This window comes from Rhinatrema bivittatum, chromosome 4, assembly GCF_901001135.1.
Source record: "Rhinatrema bivittatum chromosome 4, aRhiBiv1.1, whole genome shotgun sequence".
In the NCBI taxonomy this organism is placed as follows: Eukaryota; Metazoa; Chordata; class Amphibia; order Gymnophiona; family Rhinatrematidae; genus Rhinatrema; species Rhinatrema bivittatum.
The window spans coordinates 457251105-457273416 of NC_042618.1; the positions used below are offsets into that span (position 1 = coordinate 457251105).

General features: G+C 41.9%; 1 protein-coding gene across 2 annotated transcripts in view; it reads left to right on the forward strand.

Moving 5' to 3' along the window:
- Window positions 1-22312, forward strand: part of LOC115089126 (protein lin-7 homolog A) — a 66846-nt gene that overhangs the window by 35630 nt on the left and 8904 nt on the right. The window contains exons 3-5 of one of the 2 annotated variants that reach the window (XM_029597113.1): window positions 10999-11070; window positions 15411-15620; window positions 17620-17847. In XM_029597113.1, the coding sequence (XP_029452973.1) occupies window positions 10999-11070; window positions 15411-15620; window positions 17620-17847 (510 nt within the window). The remainder of the gene's footprint in view (window positions 1-10998; window positions 11071-15410; window positions 15621-17619; window positions 17848-22312) is intronic. The other variant, XM_029597112.1, reaches the window with a different exon arrangement.

Genomic DNA, 22312 nt, shown 5'->3' on the forward strand with positions numbered 1-22312 from the left:
TGTCCCAAAGGGAAGAGCCTGTGAACGGTCTTCTGTTCTGCTCTTCTTTCTCCTTTCTTGCCTTATCAAACCTTTCAGAAGGAAAGGTCTTGACTGACAAAGATCAGGCACCCTACCCAATCTCCAAATGAGAGGAGGGGGTGACAAAAAGAGAATGCTTCACTAATATGTCCAAACCTTCTGGGTTATCACTGTTACTGCAGCTCCTCTCTGGCTCTGGAAGATCTGGCAGATCTTCAGTGACCTGGCCTCTGGATCTGGGGAATAGCCTTCTTCCTAAATTGAGGTGTATCGAACCTAGTAGGGAGTACACAGGAAGGCGTATCCTCCAAAAGTATACCGCGTGAGGGCTGTGGGCCTCACTAAAAAGAAACAACTCTAACAGAGCTCCTCTCACCTCAAAATCTCAGCTCAAATTCCATGCCTGTGCTAGCCCTAGTCCTTAGTTATAACAGATAGGTCCATCCACTTAGCTGCCTCTAGAGGAAGAACTGCAAAATGGTATTCCCTCTAACTGTTTAACATCTTTAGGGACCTAGTGACATCTAGTGGCCAACCTGCACCACACACGCTCCACCCTGTAAGCTTATGAAGGCAAGGACCCAAATTAGGGAACCTTACCACACATCCAAAAGGTTTCAGGTACTTTCATGCAAAGCCATTTTTGGTTCATTCCTTTCAGAGTGAACAAAAAGTGGCATTATTTGTCCCATTTTTTTTACTTTTGTTTTCAACAAATGCACATCCCTAAGAATTATACATGTGTGCCATGCTGTTTACAACCATCTTAGATTCTCTATTTCCATGCCTGCCTTACAAAATCATGCTGGTGTGATGCTGCAGCTCTCACCCTCTTTCTGTATCAGTAATGCATGTGGCTGCTTTGGGTCTACATTGCTCTGATCCTTTCCTTGCATAGCTTCCCATGGTCTGCATACTTCTCTTCTCTGCCTCCTCTCCCAGCCACAGAGCTGGATACTAGTAATGCCAAATGTTTGACTTAGGAAAGTTGTGCATTGTACCCAAGCATTTGATTCTCTTTTGACTAACTTTTCATTATGGTGGGCAGTCACGGGTACTCACTTCCTACTTTCTAAATATGATGCTATAATTGTATCACAGTCTAAAAAATACAGGGATTGCAAAAAACTGATTCTTACAACTTTTGGCCTATTGGGGATTAAGAAAAGATTCTTTAGACTAAACAGTCAAAGTTGTTCTCTGTTATGTGACTAAGATTTAACTGATTAATGGAGCTTCCTGATAAATCAGTCATTCAATTGCAGGGGTGACAACTCCGGGCCTCAAGAGCCACAAAAAGGTCTGGTTTTCAGGATATCCATCATGAATATGCAGGAAATGGATTTGCATGCATTACCTCCACTGTAGTCAAATATATCTCATGCATATTCATGATGGACATCCTGAAAAATGGGCTGCTTTGAGGCTCTTGAGGTCTGGTATTGGTCACCTCTGTTCTATAGTATTCTGCCATTACCCAATATATTCTTTACAATCCTAATCTTTAATGCAAAAGGAGGCTTTAAACCACTGCTTCTTCTGGAAGGATTTGGTAGTTACATGTTGCTATTGTGCAGTTGCTAAAACCTCTTCCCCACTTCCTCCTAAGCCCCGACTCCTCGTCTTTCATTTCCCATTGGAGCTGTCATCACTTCCTCCACAGCGCCACTCCTAGCTCCTGTCAAAGTCAAGGTCTGGGACTGGATCAGAGGAATGGCTTACAGATACTGTACGTGACTACGTGTTTTATTTGCATACAGTTCTCTGGTACCTGGCAAAAAGCATGTTTGATCAGGAAGATCCTGGAGCACAACATTGCTCAGTATCTCTATGAAGCTCCAAATATTCTAGATATTTGGATTTTAGATCTGATTATTTGCCTTTCCAAATCTAAGCGCAAGGCAAGTTACAAATTCAGCTACAGTAGATATTTCACCACTGCCCCAGAGGGTTAATATTCTAAGTTTGTACTTGAGATAGTAGAGGGTGAAGTGACTTCCCCAAGGCCATGGAGTGTCAGCAGTATTTGCCAACAAGAAAATGTCCCTTTTCTGCTCAAGGCTCACAAATGCATAGGATATGCAACCAGATTGAACTTTTGTTCCTGCTGTTGAAATCATGCTAAAGATTCCAGCGATGATGCCCTTGTCAGGGCGTAGGAAAACTAAAGGCTTTTCTCAAGGAAGGTGAGTGAGTTTAGCATTTAATTCTCCACCTACCATCCAGCATTGACTGACCTGAGAGAGCTGCGTTGCCCTTTTCCATCTGAGACTGCGCTGCTGAGCCTTTCCCTCTGCTGCTGAGGCCCTGTGTCATTTGACCCCACCCCCTCCAGGCCTCGGAACACGACTGCCCTGGTGACATCATCCGACAGGGACTTCTAAGGATGCCGAAGGTGGCGCACGCCAGAGCAGTGCGCGCTTTTGTTGCGTGCATCAAGGAGCAAGAGGAAGGTGCTTTCTCCTTTGCGCGCTTCTTCGTAGGCATTGAATGTGCAGGGAGCTTTGCTGCTAGTGAAATTTTTAGCTTAAGTACATCTTTTGGTCTTATTTTAATTCCTCCTTTTAAACCTGTTTTATTAATTAGCTCTACGTTATAGTAATGTATCTGGCTGATGTCTCCTTGTTAACCCCTAGAAACATCCTTGTCTTGCTTGGTCAGAGACATTATGCTGGGGTTTGTTCAAGTAGACAACACAAGGTTAAACGGACAAGATCTCTGATGATCTACTTGATCAATGCTAGATCCATCAGGAGTAGAATTGATGTCTAGCAAGATTTATTGGTGAACAACTCGATGTGTTCTGTATATCCAAATCTTGAATTCCAGACACTGATCAAGTTCTCTAATCTCATTTATGCCCTTCTAATTATTCTTTTATATCTAAGCCCTGGCTAGTTAGACGAGGTGGAGGGCTTTTAATTGCGACTAAGTATTCAATAGCTCAGTCTCTCTGTCCTCCAAGACTTTGTAACAAGCCATAGGGTATGGTTTTATTTTATTATCCTCCTGGTACTTTGACTGAAAACTACTCACCAGTGATTGAAGCTGTCATGGCGATAAAGTTTGAACTAAACAATATTATTGTTTTGGGGAACTGTAATATCCAAGTAAACAAAATTCATTTGTCTGCTACATGTGATGTTTTCTTGGCTGTGAGCAATTTTTTGTGAATCTACCCATCGTGTGGGTGTTCATAAGAAGTTCTCGCTTTCCTGCTCCCCCACCATTATATGTACTGAAGTTTATTAGAGTGACCACTATCTAATTAAGTTGCAAAAGAGTGAGCTAATTGTTCCAGCTCTGGAAAAAAAATCACGTTGTATGATACTTGAAAAGTGGTCATATTCATTTAGATTGTCTACGTGCCAATTAGTTGCCCCAAGTTGTCTCAATTACATTCATGAATGTGAAAGATATAGTTGACCATTGGCATCATTCTTTACTGCATGCAGTTGATGAGTTAGCTCTTTTAAAGTCTATTAAAATAAGGTGGAGGAGTAAAGCTGCTTGATTTTCACAAGAGATTAGAGAATTAAAAGCTAATTTGCAACGGTTGAATCATCTTTACTGGAAATTGTGAACAGATCATTCGCTTCTTGAGTATAATTCTGCCCTTAGAATGTACAAAGCAAGATCATGGCAGTCAAAGAAAAAAGGATGTTTCTGGTAAATCCATTCAGGAAGCTGGATGTAATTATTGCAAACTGTTTAAGACAATCTCTAGACTAACTAATTTCTCCAGCTGTATTCGAGGAAGGAATGATGCCTTATTCAACCAGATAACCCAGAGGTATTTGCAGTCTTTCTTTCAAAAAATTGCTGATTTGAGTGCAATGTTCATTTCAGTTCCTTCGAAGATATCATCACAGAATGAGGTAAGAGAATCAAGCTGGGATCAGTTTGACTTTGTTTCTCAGAGTGAAGTTTCCAGCATAGTTAAAACCATGAATCTGTTTAACTCACCACTTAATCTCTGTGATATCAGCATTCTGAAGCTGATATCAGATGGCATTTGTCCATTTTTGGCACACGTCAATGTCTCGTTTTCTGAGGAGCAGTTACCCTCACTATTAAAGAGAGCCTCTATTAGATCTTTACTAAAAAAAAAAAAAAAAAAAATCTTGATCAGTTCATTCTTGCAAATTTTCACCCAATCTCATCAATTTATTTTGTGGTCAAGATGATCAAATCTGCTGTTCTGAAGCAATATCATGAATTTTGGACCAGAATAACATCCTGGATGCTTAATTCAGTTTCTGCCCAAAATATCGTACAGAGACTTTAATGATTTCCAGCCTGGATGTTATCTAATGAGACTTCGATTGGGTACAGATTACATCTTGGTTCTGCTTGATGTTTCAGCAACATTTGACACCTTGTATCATGATATGATGGTATTGCGACTATCCGTTAATTGGCCTTGGGCGGGATTGTTTACGCCTGGTTCCAATCTGACCTCTCTGACCAGGTGCAGCAAGCCAGGTCAGCTCTCAACTTTCAAGGATCCCGCTTGTGACTGGAGCATGAGAAGGAACATATCTTTTGGTGACACTGTTTAACTTCTGTCTGAGTACGATCTGTAAATTGCTTGTGTACTTAGGTCTGCATTATAGGTTATAATAATCGGGGGTTTTCCCATTTTCATCAGATAATAAAACAACCTTGGGATTGCTTATGATCTATCATAACATGACTAAATGTTGGCTATTTGTCAATAAATTAGAAAAACTGAAATTAGATTCAGTAGACATTCAGTGTTCACTTTTCTCAGTACCTTTTCATTCAAGGGATGTGATATTACTATTTCCAATTAAACTCAAAATGCGGGAGTTATATTTCACACAGAGCTGTCTTTCAAATCACAAGTAAAGGCTGTGGTGCATAACTCTTTTTTTAAATCCTGTATGCTTAGGAAGATCAAACCGTATTTAGAACCAGGTGATTTTCAAAACGTACTGCAGGCTCTGGTCATTTCAGGTAATGATTACTGATTATTGATACTACTATAAGAAGATTGCTGGGCAGCCTGGATGTACCATTTGGTCCTTTTCTGCCGTCATTACTATGTTACTATGATTATTGTAATAGTATATATCTGGACCTTCCAGTTTCTACTATTAAGGCCCTACAAGTGATTCAGAACTTGGAGTATGATGATAGGATTTAGCCTGTTAAACAGTCTCATCCTACCCTGCTGCCTCCTGCTGTAACACTTCCTCACCAGCAGAGGACTCTTACGAACTCTGCTCTCGGCCATCAGAACCATGTCCTCAGAGACCAACCTGAATCAGCCTGTGATGCAGCCTTCTCTCCAATAGGAGTCCTCAGCAGGCTTGGCTTCCAGAACTTGCCAGGCTCCTCCTTCCTCCTGCACCACACTCAGCCCCAGCTCTATTTAGACTTACCTTGTAGAACCTCCTCACTGGTTCATTCAATTTCTCTTGACTCTTTGCCCTGGACTTTGTTCCTTGCTCTGCTCTGTGGTCTATGGGCCTTCCTACCTTGCCTTGTAGCCTAAAGCTCTTCCTTCTCTCAGCCTTGCCTTATGGCCTAAGGGCCTTCTTTCTGTCAGCCTTGCCTTGTGGCCTTAGAGCCTTCTTGTCTTCTTGCTCTCAGCCTTGTCTTGTGGTCTTGGGACCTTCTCTCAGCCTTGCCTTGAGGCCTAAGGTCTTCTCGCTATCTACCTTGCCTCGCTTTGCCTTGTGGCCTTCGGGCCTCCTGCCTGGCTGAGTGGCTTTTGGGCCTTCTGTGTTATCTGTCTTGTCCTAGCTTCATCCAGCCTTTGTATCCAGTCCTTGCCTGCAGCCCTGTATTACCTTGTATTTAGCCCTTGTCTCCAGTTTGTACTTGCTTCAGCCTCCAGTCCATCCTTGTCTCAACCTCCAGTCTGGCCTTGCCTGTTCCAGCTAAGTCCTACTGTCCCCCAGAATCCAAGGGCCCAACCTGTGGGGAAGGGGACTGGCCTGGCAGAAGACAGACCCAGCTCCTGCCTTGTGGTCCTGCCCTGCTCCTGGGAAGGTATCTCTAAACCCCATCAGCTACAACACATGAATTCTCATCGGCACTAGTTGCCATGATCATGTCTCTCCTATTCTGTTTGGATTGCACTGGCTTGACTAGCGAAGACCCACATTAGCAAAACATTGAAAATATAAAGGCCCCTTAGATCTTCTGTTCCCACAGATAATTCAGTAAGACCGGCTGAATCACGAGAGAGAGGCTTTGTGGTGGCTGGCTCCACTCTTTGGAACAAGTTGCCTGAAGCACTTTGTCAGAAGTAGTGTTATTAAGAAGGCTCTTAAAATGCTCTTCTTTGAGAAAGTGTTTGATGCATTTTTATAATTGCTGGATCCTTTTATCTCATAGTGGCCATTCATGATCTTGCATTAGGTATCAGCGAGCTCATTTAATGTTATGAGGTAATGCAATTGTGTGTTAAATGTGAATTTATTGATTTAGGGTTTATGACTGGTTTTTTTTCATAAGCTGCTTTGAACAGAGAGAGAATGCGGCATATAAATGTGATAAGTAAATAAAACATGCTCTCTCTTCCTATTAGTTCTGTAGAAGATTACAGACTCGCTGTTCCTTCCTCAGGTACAGCTTGTAACTTCAGTCACGGTCTTGGTTCTTTATGCTTAGCCAGGATTTCCTGCAAAGCCCACATTTAGAACAGAGGCTGCATATTTACTGTAGTTATGAACTCGCATGAGGCTGAGCTGTTCCTGGTCTCAGGAGGCAAGCAAACCAAACTTCTCCTCTTCCAGTACCCAGCCAGCTTCCCTACGGGACAACACCCAGGCTTCTCTCTCAAGCTTAAGTGGCTGGAGCTCCAGATCTGCCCTCTGCCTAGACTTTACTTTCCCAGAGACTCATTATCATATAGAGGCTGACCTCTGCCCGCAGAATCAGAGGCCAACCCCTTCCTGGGGCCGTCCTCCTAATGAAGAGTTATAAATCTCTCTGCAGGGTTTTTTTCACCCTGTCACAGTTCCTGTTAGCATAATAAAAAAAAAATTCAAAATGGGGAAAAAAGATATTATGCAAGATTACAGACAACATCTAATCAAGTCAATGTTCTTTAGTGTGGTTTTTTTTTAAGTTGGATTTTTGTCTTAATGAAAGCACTATTGTCTGCATAGAGAGTCAGTCATATTACATACCAAGCCATCCTGCAAAAATGCTGTAATTGCAATCAGCCATTATGCCCCCTTCGGATAATTGCTCTCATTCACATAAAATAGTGAGTAAGCCTTTTGCATGGAGAAAAGAGAATAGTGAATGATTGTCGTAATGAGATCCTCTTTAGTTTCCAACGCGTGCGCGCCGTTGCTCACTGGAAGGCCCCTTCTGCTAAACATCAAATGGCAGCAATAAGCAAGCTCCTCTATGAAACGGGTTTCTAAAATTTGACTTGAACTCTCCCCTTCTTTCCACTGCCAAAGGAGCATGCAAGAACATTAAAAAAAAAATAAAATCCTGAACAGCTCAAACTGCTAACGTTACCTGACGCAGCATTCCTTACAACCATGCCCACCCATCGCTGGCATGATAATGGGACGTGTGACATTAGAAACGAAACATATCCAAGGCTCTTCGGCCGAACCTAGAAGAAAAATCCCTCTTATGAATCGTTCCAATTAATAAAGAAAGCATGTGGCGAAAATATCCGCCTTAAGCAAGTCCGTCTAAGTGCTCCCCTTGGGCGTCCTGTCTACCAGGAACAGGGCTGTCGCAAAGGGAGGGGTGAGAAGGCTGACCGCCCCGGATGCCAAACCGGGGGAAGGGGGCACCACGCCGTCCTTTTGCATCAGTCTTTCAGTCCGTGGGCATACGAGCCTGAAAGGAAAGCGATGCACCCCAGGGTGCCGTGTTATCCAGTGACTGCCCTGCTCAGCTGGGTATGGCTCTTTCCGACAGTTCTCAACCACCGCTGTAAGTTTGTTTTCCTGTAAGCTTTTTAGGGGTTTGAAATCCTTTACCTATTGAATCTGTATCTACTGCTGAGATTTTATGTTTTTTTCCTAATTTTTAATACAGAGAGATATTGTAGCAATCTCATTGAAACGACGAGTCAAAACAGAGATTAATTTGAAAACTATATGATAAAGAAAAGAGAATCGCTAAACAGACACAGTCTTCCTTAGGTCCTCAAACGGGGGAGAACAGGATTCACTACTTTGGCTCTAATGATATTATCTAACCTAAAAATATTCAAATAAATGTAAAAGGGGCCAGAAGGGTTCAGCTGGATAAAGGTAGAGAGCTGATCAGGATGCCAAAATATGTAGATCTCATCCCTAAACTGAATGTGTCATTTAGCAGGCAGGGTCGGATTAACTTGGCATATACAGAAGTGTGGTGGTGAGTGGGGTGGGTTTCTTCCTCTAAGCATGGTCCGTGGTGAAAGGGGTAGGGATGTGTAATCATTTTTCCCGCAAACAGTGTAACATCCATTACACAATCCCAGCCAGCTCCACAGGAGACACAATCCAGCCCCTTCTGGAGCAACTCTGAAAGGGGGTGGGAAGTTGTACAAAATACGAGATTCTAGGCCACATTTAGGTTTCAGGAATAAAGAGAGTGAAGAAAGCTTGTGTGAACAATTCCGAACTTCTTTTGCCCAAGGGTGAATTTCCTGCAACTTGCAGAAAGGGAAAAAATAGTAGTCCACAGAAAAACAATATGCAAGCTGAAACTGCGGTGAGATTTAGTGCACTTCTTAAATTTAGCTCTTTAGGCCAACCTTTTTGCTTGGAGAAGTTGGTAGAACTAAATCCTTGAGCAATACCCTGCAAGCAAACTGATTTACAAATGCATTGCACTTGATTTATCTTTTATTTTTTGCCCTTCTTTTGCCCGAAACTTAAATTATTAGAAAGGGAATGGTGAATAAAATGGAAAATCTCATAATGCCTCTCTATCGCTCCATGGTGTGACCGCACCTTGAATACTGTGTACAATTCTGGTCAACGCATCTCCAAAAAAAATATAATTGCAATGGAGAAGATACAGAGAAGGGCGACCAAAATGATAAGGGGAATGGAACAACTCCCCTATGAGGAAAGACTAAAGAGGTTAGGACTTTTCAGCTTGGAGAAGAGACGGCTGAGGGGGGATATGATAGAGGTGTTTAAAATCATGAGAGGTCTAGAATGGGTAGATATGAATCGGTTTTTTACTCTTTCGGATAGTAGAAAGACTAGGGGGCACTCCATGAAGTTAGCATGAGGCACATTTAAAACTAATTGTAGAAAGTTCTTTTTTACTCAACGCACAATTGAACTCTGGAATTTGTTGCCAGAGGATGTGGTTAGTGCAGTTAGTATAGCTGTGTTTAAAAAAGGATTGGATAAGTTCTTAGAGGAGAAGTCCATTACCTGCTATTAAGTTCACTTAGAGAATAGCCACTGCCATTAGCAATGGTAACATGGAATAGACTTAGTTTTTGGGTACTTGCCAGGTTCTTATGGCCTGGATTGGCCACTGTTGGAAACAGGATGCTGGGCTTGATGGACCCTTGGTCTGACCCAGTATGGCATTTTCTTATGTTCTTATGTTCTTAAATCCTGCCTGATACTCTTATTGCCCAGAGAGTCCTATGGACAGTGTCAGCCAGAATTGTATACGTGAAGGCCTAGGTCAGACCTCCCCCATAGAAAATGAAAAAAAAACCCCAACCTCTCACCATGAGCCCAGGCCAGAAAATCCATCTCCGTTCTGGCTTTCATTATCAGACTCACACACGGTGAAAGTCACGTTGAAGGTCATTCTTCTTCACTGAAAATAAAGTGACATTCAGGAGTTCCTAAGATCTATGGCAGTGTTTCCCAAACTTTTCATGTCCAAGGCACACTGTCATTAACTAAAATGTGTGAATCACCACCCTCCACGGAGCAGGCCATACAGACAGGAAAGCAATAAAAGCTCCAGCAATAAAAGCTCCAGCTTCCAACTTCTGTGAAGAGACACACGAATCTTTCATGATGGACCAGCTATGCACAAGTGCAGGAGAAAGGAGAAGCTGGAGTGGTGCGGGCAACCAGCTCAGTTAGTTACCTTGGCATGCAGGATGACACGTTCTCAGAAAGGGGCTCCTGTATGTTTAAGAGCCGCTGCTGGTATCGCATGTTGCTGGGAGGTGCTGGATCTGACTTTTCCGTGGCACACCTGACCAGGTCGGAAGGCACACTGGTTCGGAAACGCTGCTCTGAGGAGTACAGTTTCTGCTAGGCTCCTTTCAGAAGCTGCCATACAGTGACCACCATGCAGTGAGAAAGCTGTCCCAGCGGCATGCTGGGATGTATCCTTGGCAGTGGGGATGGGGGTTGGTTGGACAGACTGGATGGGTCAGGGGTTCTTTCCTGCTATCATTTACTGTGCTACTATGTTACTATGCTGGATTTTTTATTTTTTTTTTATTTCTCCATTTTGAGCACATTAAGGAAAGATGAGTTATAAGAAATACATAAATACAAAAATATATAAAACATGTGAATTGGACTCTCAGCACCTGATAGGTGCTTCTTTCTCCCAGAATCCAGATGTTACTGAAGTCGAGCAAGGAAGCTGTGTGTGAATTTAAGCTAATGCTAAACACCCCGTTTCCCCCCCCCCCCCAAAAAAAAAAAACAAAACTGTAATGACAAATCCCTCATATGTGAGACAGTCCATGATAAGCCTGTAAGTGGGATTCCAACTGTGCTCTCTACATCTAGCTATGTTGCTCTCCTAAACAGCCCTTCTAGAATAGACGAGAACACTTGGACATCTGCAATGAATAAAATTAGGTGCATTTTAAAACAAAAAAGAATGAAGTGTAGTTTTTTTTTTTTTAATGGTGTGTTTTTTGGTGCTGCTGTTCAGTATACTGCCACGGGTGTAATACTGGGATGCAGGCCTAGAATGTTGACTACAAATGTACTTTTCTTCTCTTTATAATTCATTTTTTTTTTATCTTGATGGATATTATAGGTTTATCAGTATATGCATGAAACCATAACTGTTAACGGCTGTCCAGAATTCCGTGCCCGGGCTACCGCAAAGGTAAGCGGCAAGCAGCTTTGTAACGTGTGCTGCTCTCGGTGATCCAGTAATTGACTGTGTATGTGTGTGTTTCAGGTATTCTCGTGTACACACTGTCAGAAAATTTAGACACCCAAAGCAGCCCAGAGTCTAGAACCAGTGCTTCTCTTCAGGTAACCGTTTCAATCGAAGCAAAAACTGCAATCATGCTGCCTCTGTAGCTTAAGAAAAGAGAATGAATTAATCCAATTACATGATTGATTGAAACTCGATTCAGTAAATCTACTGGTTGTCACAGTGAGCACTGCATGAAATATGATTTCAGGGTTGATGTTAGGAAGTACAGAGATTAAAGTATGGTCTTTCTGTCCTCTTCTACAGCATGTGAATGTGTCGGGTACACTTTTCTGTATAATATACCTCAACAAAAATCATTATACTTTGATGTATTGGGAAGATAGGTTGTCAGCTACAGTGGAAAAGGGAATTTTTCCTTTCTGTTGTCTTACAAAAAGGGTCATATATTCCAGTATTTGATATACAATATGCATGACTACTTCCCAACACCAAAATGCCAAAGAAAGTCTGAAAAGAACTCTAGAAGAACACATCCAATTTATAGATTATGCCGGGACTACTAAGAGCCATCCATGGTGCTGGTTATTCCTTCATTTTTCTTGAGAGGTGTTGGGAGTATGATGGCACCATTTCTTCCTCTACTGGCCACAAAATGGATCCTTCCAACTGCTCAGGAATATCGGTGGGGCCTGCCACAAACAACATCAAACGCTGCCAACCCAACTCTGATCTAAATTATTCAGCTGTAACACTTGCCATTTGCACAAATAGTCAGCTACAGGCCTCAGAGTCACCACTGTACAAATGCCATCCATTCCATCTCATCCCACCACCCTTCATAGCAATCCTGTGACCCTCTGTGGCTAAAAGGACAGGAAGAAACTCCCTAAGCCAGTAACTCTTATTTCAGCCATAGGTGTCACCATCACGCTGCCCTGACACTCCCAGCCTTTCAGGGTATGTGGGGCATTGCTTCTGCAGTGTTCCCCACCTTGATCAGTCTTAAATACAAACATGTCCTCTCAGAAGTCCAGAGAGGCCTAGACTGCTTCCAGCTATAGAGGCCCTTAGCCATAATAAAAATGATATTGAGAATGACCAAAATTAACAAGTATCTAACTCTGAGTTCCTCCTTTGAGCTTGAGGCACGGGCCAGATGGGCCTCCTGGTCTCCCCCTCCCCCCCCCCCCATCTCATTGTCCCTGGATGCAGTAGGTCTCCCACACATTAGCGTGATAGACCTTGTTCTGACCCAGCATGTCACTTATGTTCTTAATTAGCTCTGAGCCATCAGTTTTACTGCTACAGTTAGATGTACAGTTTCAGCCATGTGTGGGTATTTTTAGAAATGTAGCTAATAAGAGTAAAATCTAAATAAATAATATGCAAAGTATATTTTATAAATGCACACTGTGTATGGCATATCCAAAGTCAGCTTATTTTTTGTTTCTGGGAGAAGGTCAAATAAATATCTGACTGTATACCTTTGGGACAGTGACTTATTTCCCTTTTATTAATTTAGTTTTCAATATGCATGCTTTTTTGCTCATTATTGTTCATTCACATCATGCACATGATAAAAGATTTTCTTTCTATTGTTCTCCATATCATCAAATAATTAAAATACAGATTAATATCTGTCCTATGGACAAAATGACATCTTGAATATGGATAACAGATTATTGAAAGATTAAAGAACAATAAAATAACCAATACAGTAAAAGCCCCAACATCTGTCGCTCAACTAACTGGCATCTAGCAGTGGATTTTGGCTTTCTTTTTACTGCATGGCTGCATGGGGTGGGGAGAGTACATGCACCTACTCCTTTGCAGCCCTGCAGCACCACACTGAGCACAGGATAAAGAATTGCCGGGACTGCTGCCAAAATGTTTTAAATGGAAAACAGAGAGAAGAGGAAAAGCACTCACAAATAACCGGCATATTTGATTAACTGGGAAGGACTTTACCCCATGTAACGGGCCTTTTGTTGTATTAAGCAGGTGTCAATGGATGTTAATTACTTTTTTCTTAAACAGTGTTCTGATCTAAAATGTACAGCTTTAATGTCACTGCTTCAGGGTCAAAGAAAAAATGGCACTTCATAACCCCTAGGGAAGGGATTCTTGCCCATTGCACAGTGGCGACACCTAGTGACCAAGCTCAGGATGCATGTGTACCAGGTTCTAGAAGGAGCCAAAGTCCATGGCCCCTGGTTGAGAAATGTCACTGTGATGGCATAGCTAGATGGGAAGGAGGGGTTATAAAGTGAAGAAAACCCCCAGTTTGTTGCAAATGAAGACTCATGGAGCTATAGCCCAGTAGAGGTTGGTTCTGATAAAGCTAGAATCAAGAGGAAACTATCGGGCCAAAAGAAATTTGTTGAGCATTCTTACATTACTGTCATCAATCCAGATCTAAGAGTTAACTGCTGTGATGTTACATGAACACATCCTCTTCAGGGTGTAAACATCAACTGACTGTGAGGCAGATACTGAAAGAACCAACAAATTTGTGAGGCTGATCAGGCCAAGTACTTCTGTCGTACCTCACCACCAAACTCAGGATTCAAAAGTTTGTGCATGAAACTTGATAACGTATGGAAGACTGAGTCATCTACATAATGTTTCCTACTATTCTCCTACTTAAATTTCCTGGGTACATTTATAGCCAAGGAACGGTTTGACAATCTTTAAAACTTTTCGCTAAGTTTAAGCTCATCTTAAAACATAATATAAAAACATAAGAATTGCCATACTGGGATAGATCAAGGATCCAACAAGCCCAGTATCTTGTGACCAATCCAGGTCACAAGTACCTGACAGGATCCCAAACAGTAGGTAGATTCCATGCTGCAAATGCCTAGTGATAAATAGTACATTTCCCAAGACTGTCTGGTTACTAACATTTTATGGACTTCTCCTCCAAGAACTTGTCTATACCTTTTTTTATACCCAGCTACGCTAGCTGCCTTTACCACATCCTCCAGCAATGAACTCCAGAGCAAAGAATTTTCTCCTGATTTGTTTTAAATGTGCTACTTATTTATTTTTTCACCTATACTTTCTTATTGAAATGTCAAATGAGCAATGTAAATTTATAAGGTATAATTCAACTTAAAAAAACAACAACCTCCTGGTTCTGCTAATCCATGAGATTAATATAAAGATGATAGCACCTGGTACACTTAAAACCCAAACAAAACCTAATAGCCTTTTCCCATTCTCATTTCTTATTCCTACAGATCAGCAGGCTTGTAGAGTAATGTTGCAGTAGTTCTATTTCCTGGTTATTTCTGGGCTGTCTCACTGCATCCCTCTCTTGCACCCATGTCCAACATTTATATGTACGCATGATGAGAATGTTTGCATGAGCAATTACTTGTATCCAAAAGCGGGCTGTTACGTTCACCTCTGCTCTAGTTTTATGTTGCAGAAAGCTTTAGCAACCATTCAATGCTTTGATAGTCAAACAACTCGAAATATTGCTTGCTGGTAGCTTTTGTGAATTATCGTGAGGAGTTCTGCGTGAAGGATAAGGAAAAAGACAGAAGGCTGAAATCGGTATTTGCTTCATACTTCTGTGATGTTTTCCTGAAGCTTGTAATTGAGGTTTAAATGTAGGACATGTTGTTAAAAGGCTTGGGTAAAATTGAGCCATCCGACTGGCTAAGCATTATGCCAAACTGAATGCTGAATGTGTGGGTCATAAATTATTGTGATTTTTGAAGAGAAAAGAAGAGGGAAGAACAATTTTATAAGACAATTGGAACTTGAGTGCAATTGGCGAGTGTCTCACGTTGGGTGTCAGTGTCCACAAAGAGTGGAAGTTTAAAAGAATAAATGCTAAGCAAAAATGTGGTTGACTAACATTAATTTTTTATTTAGATAATAAATGGAAAATTCCCTCAATAATAAGTGAACGACTGATAATTACGCTATGCCCATAGATGATGCCATTAGTCCACAAACGTATGAAAATTCATATAGGGTTTGATTCTGTAGAAGTTCTGAGCTCCATTTCATGTTTCATGAAAGCTAGAATCTTAGGCTGTGATACCTTTTCTTGGCCCGAAATAAGAATTATCCAAATATTGTTTTACAAGAGCTGTTGAGACCAGAGGGATACCTTCTTCAAATGTCCAAAAGTTATGGTCAAAGCAGGAAAAGACGGACAGGGTTCCTTTGCCTTATGTTGTTGGGAGAAGAATTAAAAAAAACCATATTTAAATGGTGCCTTTTAGGGAAAGACCAGTACCATGCAAAGTATCTCTGTTTTCTACCAGGCAACAGTTGCTGCCTTTGCAGCCAGCGAAGGTCATTCCCACCCTCGCGTGGTGGAGCTGCCCAAGACTGATGAAGGCCTGGGCTTTAACGTGATGGGCGGAAAAGAGCAAAACTCCCCAATTTACATTTCTCGCATCATTCCTGGAGGGGTAGCAGAGCGACAAGGAGGACTCAAGCGTGGGGACCAGCTGCTTTCCGTCAATGGTGTGGTAAGTGGGACAATGCATGTGGTCTTCTCTTCTGAATCTTAGCTTTATCATTCTTAATGTTTGTATCTCCCAGAGCCTTTTTCCCTGGGCAACAAACGCGTTCAAAATCAGTCACATAAGTAAATAACCGTGTGAATCAGGACACAAGTAAACCAAAGCAGAGAGAGAGATTTGGAGAGGAAGGACATGGAAATGGGAAATTATAACAAACAAGTGACGTATTAAGTGAGAGAGAGAGGCGAATTGCAAAGGGGCTGGTGGCCCAGTGATAGCTCTGCATGCCACAGTATGGGAAATATTGATCTGATTCCAAAAATTGATTTCTACTTGTTGGGCTGTCAAGGTCTAGGGTTGCTGTGGAGACCATGTTCACAGCCTCCAACCATTCCTCAACCATGTGGTGCAAGGTAAATGTGGTTTTGTTTGACCGTCTAATCGAGAATAACTGTAATGGATGGGTTTTAAAGAGAGAGAGAGAGAAAGAGGAGAATGAGGAAGCTCAGGTGTGGAGCAAGTTGAGCCAGATGAGAAGTTCCATATAGAACTAAAGAGGCCTACTTTCTGTGACTCATGCATACACAGTCCACATAAAAAAAGGAACTACCACGGTCAGAGTCCTCATGTCTTCCCTGATAAATGCTGAAAATTTGGCACGGAAAGGACACCAAATAAAAAAATTATTAAAGATACACACTCACGTCTTCTTTTCTTTTGAATATTAGGATAAAAGAAAAGGCCTTACTTTTCATAAAATTGATATATAGACCTCAAGGAATTTCATTTGTTTTAGAAGTGATAAGGCAGAGAGGCACAGCACTGTCAAAATATTCCTATGTAAGCATAAAAATCTCAGTAATTATTAAAAATACAAAGCTGTCACAGCTGTACAGTGAATTTTCTATGACAGTTAGAAGGCAAATATAAAAATGCCCAGTGATATTGTGAGTTACCCATTGGACTGATCAGCCATGTGGTTGTGATTTGAGCTATTGAGCATTCTTAGGGTATAATGAAGTTCTCTTAAATTTAATCAGCAAAGACCTCTTCAGGTTGCAGGATTCCCCCTGCAATGTGTTCTGTGTGCTTCTTTCACATCCTCTGGGTGGAGTAATTTTAATTCACATGTTTAGAAGGTTAGAGCTTCTCTTAGAATAATGTAGATATATCTGTATGTAGGTATAGTGAGAGAGTGGGAGATTGTTCCAGGCTCCCAGCTACAGTAAGGGGTTTGGAGGATTCTGGATGTGGCAGGAGGATTTGGGTTGAGTTTAGAGGGGGAGGAAGGGGAGCTTCTGGGGGGGGCCTTTTCTTATGGTAATATTTTGGCAATTTGGAATGGGGAGGCGTGAAGGAGTCTTTTTGGGCCTCTGGGCCTGCAATGTGTTTGAACTATTTTGGGGGTCTCTGGGGAGGGGTGATCAGCCACATAGGGCCAACATGTGTTTCACTAGGATGGACTGGGAGATGGCGGAAGGGGGGGGGGGAGAGATTGGGCCAGTAGATCAGTTTTTTTTTAATTTTTTTAAATTTCTATTGCTACTTAAAACCAGCTGAATTCTTTGAATATATCCAGTTAAGGTTAAAGCTACCCAGGCACATGTTCCTCTTGGCCACATCTTGAGTTAGCTGAATAACTTATTCAGTTAACTCCAAATTTTGGAGCTAGCCAGATATGCTTTTCAGCTAACTCAATTCAACCCTGGCATGCTGCCAAATAAATTTCACTTATCCATATAAGTGCTAATAATATTCAAAAGATGGCATTTATCTAGATAACTCAAAAGTTATTCATATAAATGCCTTTGAATATCAATCTTCCCGTCTATGTACTGTATATATGCGTACTGTAGAGTCAATAGGTATTTTTCTGTCTCGTGTCGTCACACTCTTTCTCTCTGTCATTGACCTTGCTCTGTGTCAAGGTGCGACTTCACCCCCCTGAACTAAAGCCCTTCACATAGTCGATCTTTCTGAAAACAGACCTGTTCCTCGCTTTCAGAGCGTGGAAGGGGAGCACCATGAAAAAGCTGTAGAGCTTCTGAAGGCTGCAAAGGACAGTGTGAAGCTCGTGGTGCGATACACTCCCAAAGTGCTGGAAGAGATGGAGGCTCGTTTTGAAAAGCTGCGGACCGCCCGACGCCGGCAGCAGCAGCAGCTCTTAATCCAGCAGCAGCAAGCACAGCAGCAGCAGCAGCAGCAAGCAGCGCAGCAGAATCATATGTCGTAGGTGAGAGATGTCATGCTGTCACTCCGTGAGAGAGGGCCCCATAGAGCCGCCACCGGAGCCAGGCCAAGGCTGGAAAGCTGAACCAGTTCTGGCTTTGCTCTATGGCATCAGCGAACTGGTACTATAAATTTCTCTAGGAAAGACAGACCTACAAGTCCTGTGAGTACAACAGAGTAAAGCCAGAACTGGATCAGCCTCTCTGGGTTGGTCTGGATCAGGTGATGGCCTTGGTATATTTATTATTCTCTATGGGCCTCAGTATTGCTTGGAACTGAACATGTCACTTATGTAAAGATGCCGACAGAGAAGTTGATTGCCTCATTATTAAATCTTTTAAAATGCTTTATTAAATATTTGTGCCAGATCCTTGGTGTAACAGTTTTCCTGTTCTCTTAATGCATTTTTGATGGGGGAGAGGGGGTTTCTAGCCTTTAGAGTCTAAAATGTGTGGACTGAAGGAAACATGAAAAGAGAGAATTCTTAAGGAAAAATATTTAAAATATATCTACTGCTTATTTTTGAGGATATGTATGTATAAACCATAATATTTTTCCCCCATCCCACCAAATATCTCTCATCAATAAGGGTTGATCATTTCCATCAACAACACTACGATAATTTACTTCCAGATCAATAATCGAGATAATAATTCATTAGCAATTTAAAAACAAACAAACAAACAACCGTTTAATCTGTATGTGCTATGAACCATAACAACTCGCGGGACAATTATCTAGCAATACGTCTGGCATTATTCGTCATCTTCCAAATGGTTCTGCCTCCATCACAAGCTCAAACAATATGAAAACTGAGGACAGTGAAAGAGAGATTTCTTTTCTAAGCACAAATGTTTTTGCTAATTTATAAGAAAATTCTGGAAGATGACAAGCCTCCCTTGTTGGAAAAAAATGTTTTGTTTTGTTCTGTTTTTTTAAATCTTTTGTGCCAACCTAATTTTATATCCATGGCAATAACTGCTGACAGATATTAAAGGCGCATTTCTCTGCCAGCCTTTGTCTGGTTTCAGAAAAGGCTCCTGGTAGGAGAGAGCAATAGGAATGCTCAAAAACGAAAGGCTAGTTTGAGGCTGGTTGTTAGAAAGTGAAGTTAGAGTAGCTGGGGTTGAAAAGGGTTTGGACAAATATTTGGAGGAAAAGTCCATTAAAGCATTATTAGCCATATAGAGTTGGAGAAGTCACTGTTTGTTATCGCTCTTATGTATAACCAGGGACTGGACCTGTTCTATGGGATTCTACCAGGTACTTGTGTCCTGGATTGGCCAGAGTCTGAGACAAGATGCTGGGCTTGATGGTCTGATCCAATAGGACATTCCTTATGTTCTTATGAATTTTAGGTTTGGGAGTGAGGACAACTGAGACAATGTGTGGAAACATGTACAGAGTTTTAGTTGAGCTGGGGAAGGGGTGGGGGTCTTTGTAAAAGGACTGTGCATTAAACAATTTTTCCAGATTACCAGATCATTTATTGCAAGTTACCAAGGCATGGGACAACATGTAAATTCATAAATACGGTCATGATTCAAAAACTTCATGTCCACATTCAAAATGAATACATTAATGCAGTAATCACATTAAAGTGCATGGATCCAGCAAGGGCCCCCAGTGTCCCACGTTTCCATGGTCAGAGGAGTTGTCCAGGTCCCACAGAATTGCCATAGGCTTCTGGGGCCCCAGACGAAAGGACTGTAGCAGCTGTTTTATTCGCTCCCCTCACCAATTCCCTGTCTCCCCTGCAGATCATGTGGCTGCTAAACTCCCCCCCCCCCCCCATCCTGCACTGTAGATGAAGGAAGAAAGCAGCCGCGGTGGCAGCACATCTGTCCCCATCTTCTTCTTTCCTGCTGCCCAGGCCAGCGGCTCAAAGCAGCAGCAATCCGGGCAGCAAAGGAAGAAGATGCAGCCTGACCTGCATCCGCTCTCCTCCTCGTAGGCATCGGAATGGTGCAGCCCACATCTGGGCTCAGCAAAGCAGCAGGAGCTCGGCTGCCAGGGATTCTGCTGAGTGCCGACCTCCCTCCAAGCTGCTACAACGTAAGAGTGGCAAGAAACAGACAAAGACCCCCTCACTGCTGCCTCCAATGCTGGATCTACCTGGAGGTAGGGAGGGGAAAACAGAGCAAGGGAGGGGGAGAGAGAGAGAGAGAGACTGGGTGGGAGGCGAAGAGATAAAGGAGAGAGAGGAAAAAGACTGGGGGGGGGGGGAGAGAATGGGAAAAGGCACAGCTTGATTGCCTTGCCCCCCCCCCTCAACCAAAAGGTGTGTTTGCTTCTGCTGCTCCTCCTCCTGTTGTTGGGTCTGCGGGGGACGGGGGAGAGGGGAAAAGGTGGAGCTGCACTAGAGAGAGAATAAGGGAGAAAGGAAGAGCGAGGGGATCTCGGGGGAGGTAGGAAGATGGAGACTGAGTGAGGGGTGCTGTGGGGAATTGGAGGGAAAGGAATTTGGAGGCAAGAGAAACTGCAGGGAAAGGGTTACGTAAATGAATGGTGCGGAGTAATGGAAGAGTGAGTGAGGGGATCGGAGGGGACGCAGGGATGTGAAAGTGAATTAGAGGGGCTGTGCTGTGTCTATGAGGAGACTGGTGGAGTGTGTTTGGAGAGACAGTGACTGAGGACGGGAGAGCGTGTGGGGTGTGTGTGTGTGTGTGTGTGTGTGTGTGAGGGCTGATGTCTGGGGGAGTGGTATGACTGGATTATTCCTTCCTTTTCTGACTCTGGATCCCCCTTCCCAGATCCCCTCTTTCTCCTCCCCATTCCCTGATCCGTCTTCCCTCCCTTTCTCTCCTCTCATTCCCATACCCTCTCATCTCTGATTCCCCTATCCTCTTCTCAAGTCTATGTCTCTCTCCTCCTCCATTCCTTATCTCTCCTGCCCAAGATCCCTTCTACATTTCCCTCTTCTGAGATCCCCTCTCTCCCCCATCTCCTTCCCCTCCAGCACCAATCAGTAAGATCCCTTTTCTTCTAATAAAGAACCACATCAATTAATTTGACACAGAAATGTAAAAAAAAAAAAGATTTTATAAAGAATTTAAAAAAAAAAATCAATATGCAAATAGATGCAAAATTATGCAAATTTGCCACAAAATTGCCACAGAATCTTGAAAAATCTGCTATAGGAAACTGGGGTTCTAGTTCAAACAAACAGAAGACTTTGTTAACCTTTCACATCTTACAGAGTTCAGTTGCTTGTGCTTATGAAGATTTCCATTGATTCCTGACTATCAACTAAGATAAATTGCCAATAGAGGTGAAGCCCATCAAAATCCTGCAGACAAGTGGTGGAAATCCATGGGCCTTCATGGCTGACCATGGTAAATATTTGCTGGTTCTTTTATTGTACATGGCTGACCCCAGCAAATCCGAGGACCACCTGAGGGACTCTACAGGTTTTTTATGCAACACAAAGGACAGTGCCCTCCTCACTCGGAGTGGGTGTAACAGAATTCTCATATAATACATACAAAATGTAACAACAAGCTAAACTAGCATGTCACAGCTTTGATAGGGTCTACTCAGCATAATCTGACAGTATTCAAAAGTACAGTTTGTTCAAAGTGTAATATTTAGAATTCTATCCTTAACCCAGATTTATATTAAAACCATCAAACAATGGCTTGCTCATAGTAGGCTTAAACTAAACGCCAAAAAAACTGATATAGTATTTCTTAGTGTCATTGATAACCCTACCAATAGTCCACCTTCCCATATTACTATAGGAGATGAAAGGATACCAATAAAGAAAGTAGCTTGAAATTTAGGAGTTCTTATAGATACTAATCTATCACTTATGCCCCATATCTCCAATATTGTAAAAAACTCATTTTATAAATTACATATTTTAAAACAATTAAAGCCATTGCTTTTTACATCTGATTTTCAAACACTATTGCAATCTCTGATTTTCAGGTCTGGACTACTGTAATGGTCTTTATCTGGGCCTTCCAGATTATACAATAAAGCCTTTGCAGCTGGTCTAAAACACGGCACAAATTACATTGACTCCCAATTAAACACAGAATAAAATACAAAATATTAACACTATTACATTCACTGATAAATAACCAAGATACTATTTGGTTGTGCACCTCTTTGCATTTTTATAAACCAACTAGAAATTTAAAATATATATAAATAAAAATCTGCTAGAGGTTCCAACTATACGAATTGCCAGATTGAATGTTACAAGAGAGAGGGCCTTTTCCATGGCAGGGCCTATATTGTGAAACTCTTTTCCAAATGCTTTAAGGCAAATCACTGATGTCAAAGAATTCAAAATATCAATAAAAATATATCTTTTTAAAGAAGCTTTTGCAACTATGAACTAATAATCTAATATCCTAACTGCACACTTACTTGACTACTATATTTAAGTTTTCGGCCTCTTTGTCCTTCTGGCTTTTCTGTTTTAGTAATTTAAGTATAAGGAACATAGTCATGGCATATTA